Source organism: Diaphorina citri, unplaced genomic scaffold, assembly GCF_000475195.1.
Source record: "Diaphorina citri unplaced genomic scaffold, Diaci psyllid genome assembly version 1.1 scaffold4812, whole genome shotgun sequence".
Classification (NCBI taxonomy): domain Eukaryota; kingdom Metazoa; phylum Arthropoda; class Insecta; order Hemiptera; family Psyllidae; genus Diaphorina; species Diaphorina citri.
Window position 1 is genome coordinate 1 of NW_007382200.1, and position 3,704 is coordinate 3,704.

The 3,704-nt window shown below is 39.6% G+C and overlaps 1 protein-coding gene across 1 annotated transcript; it reads left to right on the forward strand.

Moving 5' to 3' along the window:
* The first annotated feature begins 87 nt into the window (after positions 1 to 87).
* LOC103521235 lies at positions 88 to 3,070 on the forward strand. Its single transcript, XM_008486341.3, has 2 exons — positions 88 to 1,850; positions 2,622 to 3,070. The coding sequence occupies exons 1-2, from the start codon at positions 131 to 133 to the stop codon at positions 2,669 to 2,671; spliced, it is 1,770 nt and encodes a 589-aa protein (XP_008484563.2). The 5' UTR covers positions 88 to 130; the 3' UTR covers positions 2,672 to 3,070.
* Positions 3,071 to 3,704: the final 634 nt, after the last annotated feature.

A 3,704-nucleotide genomic window follows, 5' to 3' on the forward strand; every position in this document is an offset into this window, starting at 1 on the left:
TAAAAATTTGGTAAGAGTCATGGAAAGAACCGAAGGGTTTTCTGTTCATGCAGGTTCAAGCAAAGATATTTCAAGAAAACCCCGTACACATCCAGTGTCTGGACCAATATCTAAACCAACATCTCAATGCATGATAGCTACTGAACAAAATAAGATTTGTGTAGCTTGCAAAAAAGCTTCTCATGCTTTGTACCATTGTGCAGTGTTCAAATCACTTGAACCAAAACAGCGGGTTGAATTTGTGAAAGCAAATAAGTTTTGTTTTAACTGCCTATCAGACTCCCATTTAGCTTCAGTCTGTAAAGCTTCAGCTTGTCGCTTGTGTGGATTTAAACATAACACTTTATTACATCTACAGAGTTACACACAGAAATCTACACCACCAGAGTCACCCAGTGAAGCTCCAGCCAAATCTTCTGAGATTTCTAGCAAGGTTCCTGTGTCCATGTATACAAGTAACCCAACTTCTGAGAATATGACTACTGTATTGCTGTCTACTGCGAAGGTTGCTGTTAGAGATGTTTATGGTCAAGTAAGTTATTTACGCATGTTATTGGACAGTGGCAGCATGAGCCATTTTATTACGCATGATGCTTGCACAAAGCTTGGTATAAAAATTAAACCTGTTTATGTGGATGTGAGTGGTATTGGTGGAAAACAGAGCACCACCAGAGGGATAACAGACATGACGTTTACCTCTCGGTTCAATCCACTGGTAAGCTACACACTATCACAAGTGTTAGTCGTAGATAAGATAACCGATGGATTACCACTACACAAAGTTGATATCAGCCAAATTCCTAAGTTGGATCAGGCTACATTGAGTGATGATGAGTTTCACACCCCAGGACCCATTGATGGATTGATTGGATCTGAGCTATTCTCAGTGATCATGGGTTCAAAGAAAGTAGATTCCAAGCTTGGTTCAAATTTACCAATCATTTTTGAATCTCAACTTGGAGACATTGTAATGGGAAAAGCTCCTATGTTTGCATGTTCAATCTCAAGTAAGAATAATGAAGTGCATGTTTGTGCTTTTGCTAAAACTTCTCTGATGTCATTAGAATCAATGATGCAGAAATTTTGGACTACTGAAGAGGTAGCTCCACCAACTCAAACCATGTCACTTGACGATAAGATCTGTGAGGAAAAGTTTGTGTCTTCATATAACAGATGTGAAGATGGACATTACAGTGTTGCACTGCCATTCAAAATGGATCCCATCTTGCTTGGTGATTCATGGGAAATTGCACGTAAACGTTTTGCATGTTTAGAAAGAAAATTTTGCATGAAGCCTGATTTTAAAGAAAATTATGTGCATGCCATGAGGGAATACATGACAGATGGTCATGCAATCTTAGTGCAAGACGAAAATTATAAAGCAGACAAGCCTGCCTTTTATATGCCACACCACGCAATTGTACGTCCCGACCATTTAACGACAAAAACCAGAATTGTATTTGATATTAGCTCCAAGACTTCATCTGGATTGTCATTAAATGATGTGCTTCACACTGGACCTACTTTATTCAAGGGATTATTTGACCTCTTAATAATGTTCCGTCTTTTTCCCCATGTTGTTTCCGCAGATCTCCGGAAGATGTTCCTCTCAATCTTTGTACACCCAGAAGATAGGAAATATCAGCGCTTCCTATGGCGTGAGTCTCAAGATCAACCAATCCAATGCTATGAAATGGTCAAGGTGGTGTTTGGGAGTAAGCCATCGCCTTTCCTCGCTCAACGTGTCCTTGCTCAACTGGCCATGGATTCAAAGGATAAGTTTCCCAATGGTTCTTCAGAGGTGGAACAGTTCTACATGGACGATTATCTAGGTTCATTCTTGGAACCAGGTACTGCGGTAAATATTGTACAAGAAATGATATCTATGTTCAAGGAATCTGGTTTTACTATTTGTAAATTTGCAACTAATAGTAAGGAGGTGGCCAACGAAATACCATCCTCACTCCAGATTACAAATAATGTGGAATGGGATCATAATGAGGCCTACCTCAAGGTATTGGGTATCCAATGGAATCCACCAGAGGATTATTTTTCATTCAAAGTAAGCATTGATAATGACAAATGCACTAAAAGGAATATTTTGAGCATTACAGCCAGAATATTTGATGTGCTAGGATTTGTTAGTCCTTTCATCATAACACTGAAATTGCTAATCAAAGAGCTTTGGTGTATGAAGTTAGACTGGGATGTATGAAGTTAGACCCCCCTCTACTATCCAGAAAAGATGGAATAGTATTGTCAGTGAGATGCCTATTCTTAACACATTGAGAATACCTAGGCATTTGGGTATTAAGACTAGTTCTTCAGTGAGTCTTATTTCATTCTGTGATGCAAGTGAGCGTGCACTTGGGGCTTGTGTGTACATTCAAGTGACCTCTCCAGATGGTAGCATAAGTGCTAATCTAATCTGTGCAAAAAGTAAAGTTGCACCTGTCAAGTACGTAACAATTCCACGTTTGGAACTATGTGCAGCGCTCTTGTTAGCAAAATTATTGCACACGGTACAAACAATAATTGAGAAGAAATACCCAATTGAGAAAATCCTATGTTTTACTGATAGTACTGTGTCTTTAAGTTGGATTCTTTCTGCTTCTTTCAAGTGGAACACGTTTGTGAGCAACAGAGTATCAAAAATCCAAGACTTCACTGACAAGGACAGTTGGTACCACGTAGCAGGCACTCAAAATCCAGCGGATGTCCTTTCACGTGGCCTGAGTCCTGGAGAATTGCTTGCCAGCAAACTGTACCTGGAAGGACCCTCTTGGTTGCTGACGCCTATTCATGAGTGGAATTTAACCAGAAATAATGCTGAAACTGTAAGTACAACTGAAGAAATAAAGAAATCATTAGTTTACGTTACGTCAAAGGAATCTAACGTACTCTTGGAAATGGCTACAAGAATGTCATCCTGGAGAAAGCTCATCAGAGCTGTGGTCATAGTATTAAAATTTGGTCGAATTTTGTCAAAGGGACCAATTACAGTACAAGATTTAGAAATTGCAGAGTTGAAATTAATCAAAGCTCTACAAGAAGTAGTTTTCAAACCTACGGAGAAGAACTCTACCCTTCGGCAGCGTTACGTCGCTCCTTACAACACCAACATTCTAGTCTACGCTTCGAGATTTACACATCGCGAAAGCATCGGTATGTTTGTTTTGTTCGTCTCATACGTAACTCTAACCCGCTTTGTGGAGCAAGCAAAATCAGGTTAACTGGTATCTTTCCCGGTCGTATTAGATGAGGACACACTATCTTACGAAAACCAGGAGGCGGGTTTGAGGACACTCGTCCGCTTTGCAGAAGAGGGCTAAGATCCTTGGTGACCGGAATCCTAAACAAAATTTCGTATACAATGTAAATGCTTATGTGCTAAAGACTATTAATAGCAAATGCGGGTTGATAGGTTATAAAAGACGCATTTTAACGGTCCACTCATTCATACCAGGGCATACATTTAAGAAACGTACTCACACCAGATATTCATCTAATTGTTACACTACTAAGAACCCGTCTTAGTGTCCTAACCTATACGAGCATTAGGTGTTTACAAATCCGTAACCATTCAGATGGTGGCGTAGAGACTCCTCTGGTAGTAGTTGTTTACCAAAGTTGAAGAAGTTAAAACAATAGTCCCGGAAAGAAAAAGGAACCTGGGTCTGAAAAGGTTAACATCCAAAACTTTT

Coding starts and splice junctions, on each gene's coding strand:
- LOC103521235 (XM_008486341.3), top strand. CDS start 131: ATGATAGCTACTGAACAAAATAAGATTTGTGTAGCTTGCAAAAAAGCT. Junction 1,851..2,621: donor AGGTTCATTCTTGGAACCAG/GTACTGCGGTAA, acceptor GCTTCTTTCAAG/TGGAACACGTTTGTGAGCAA.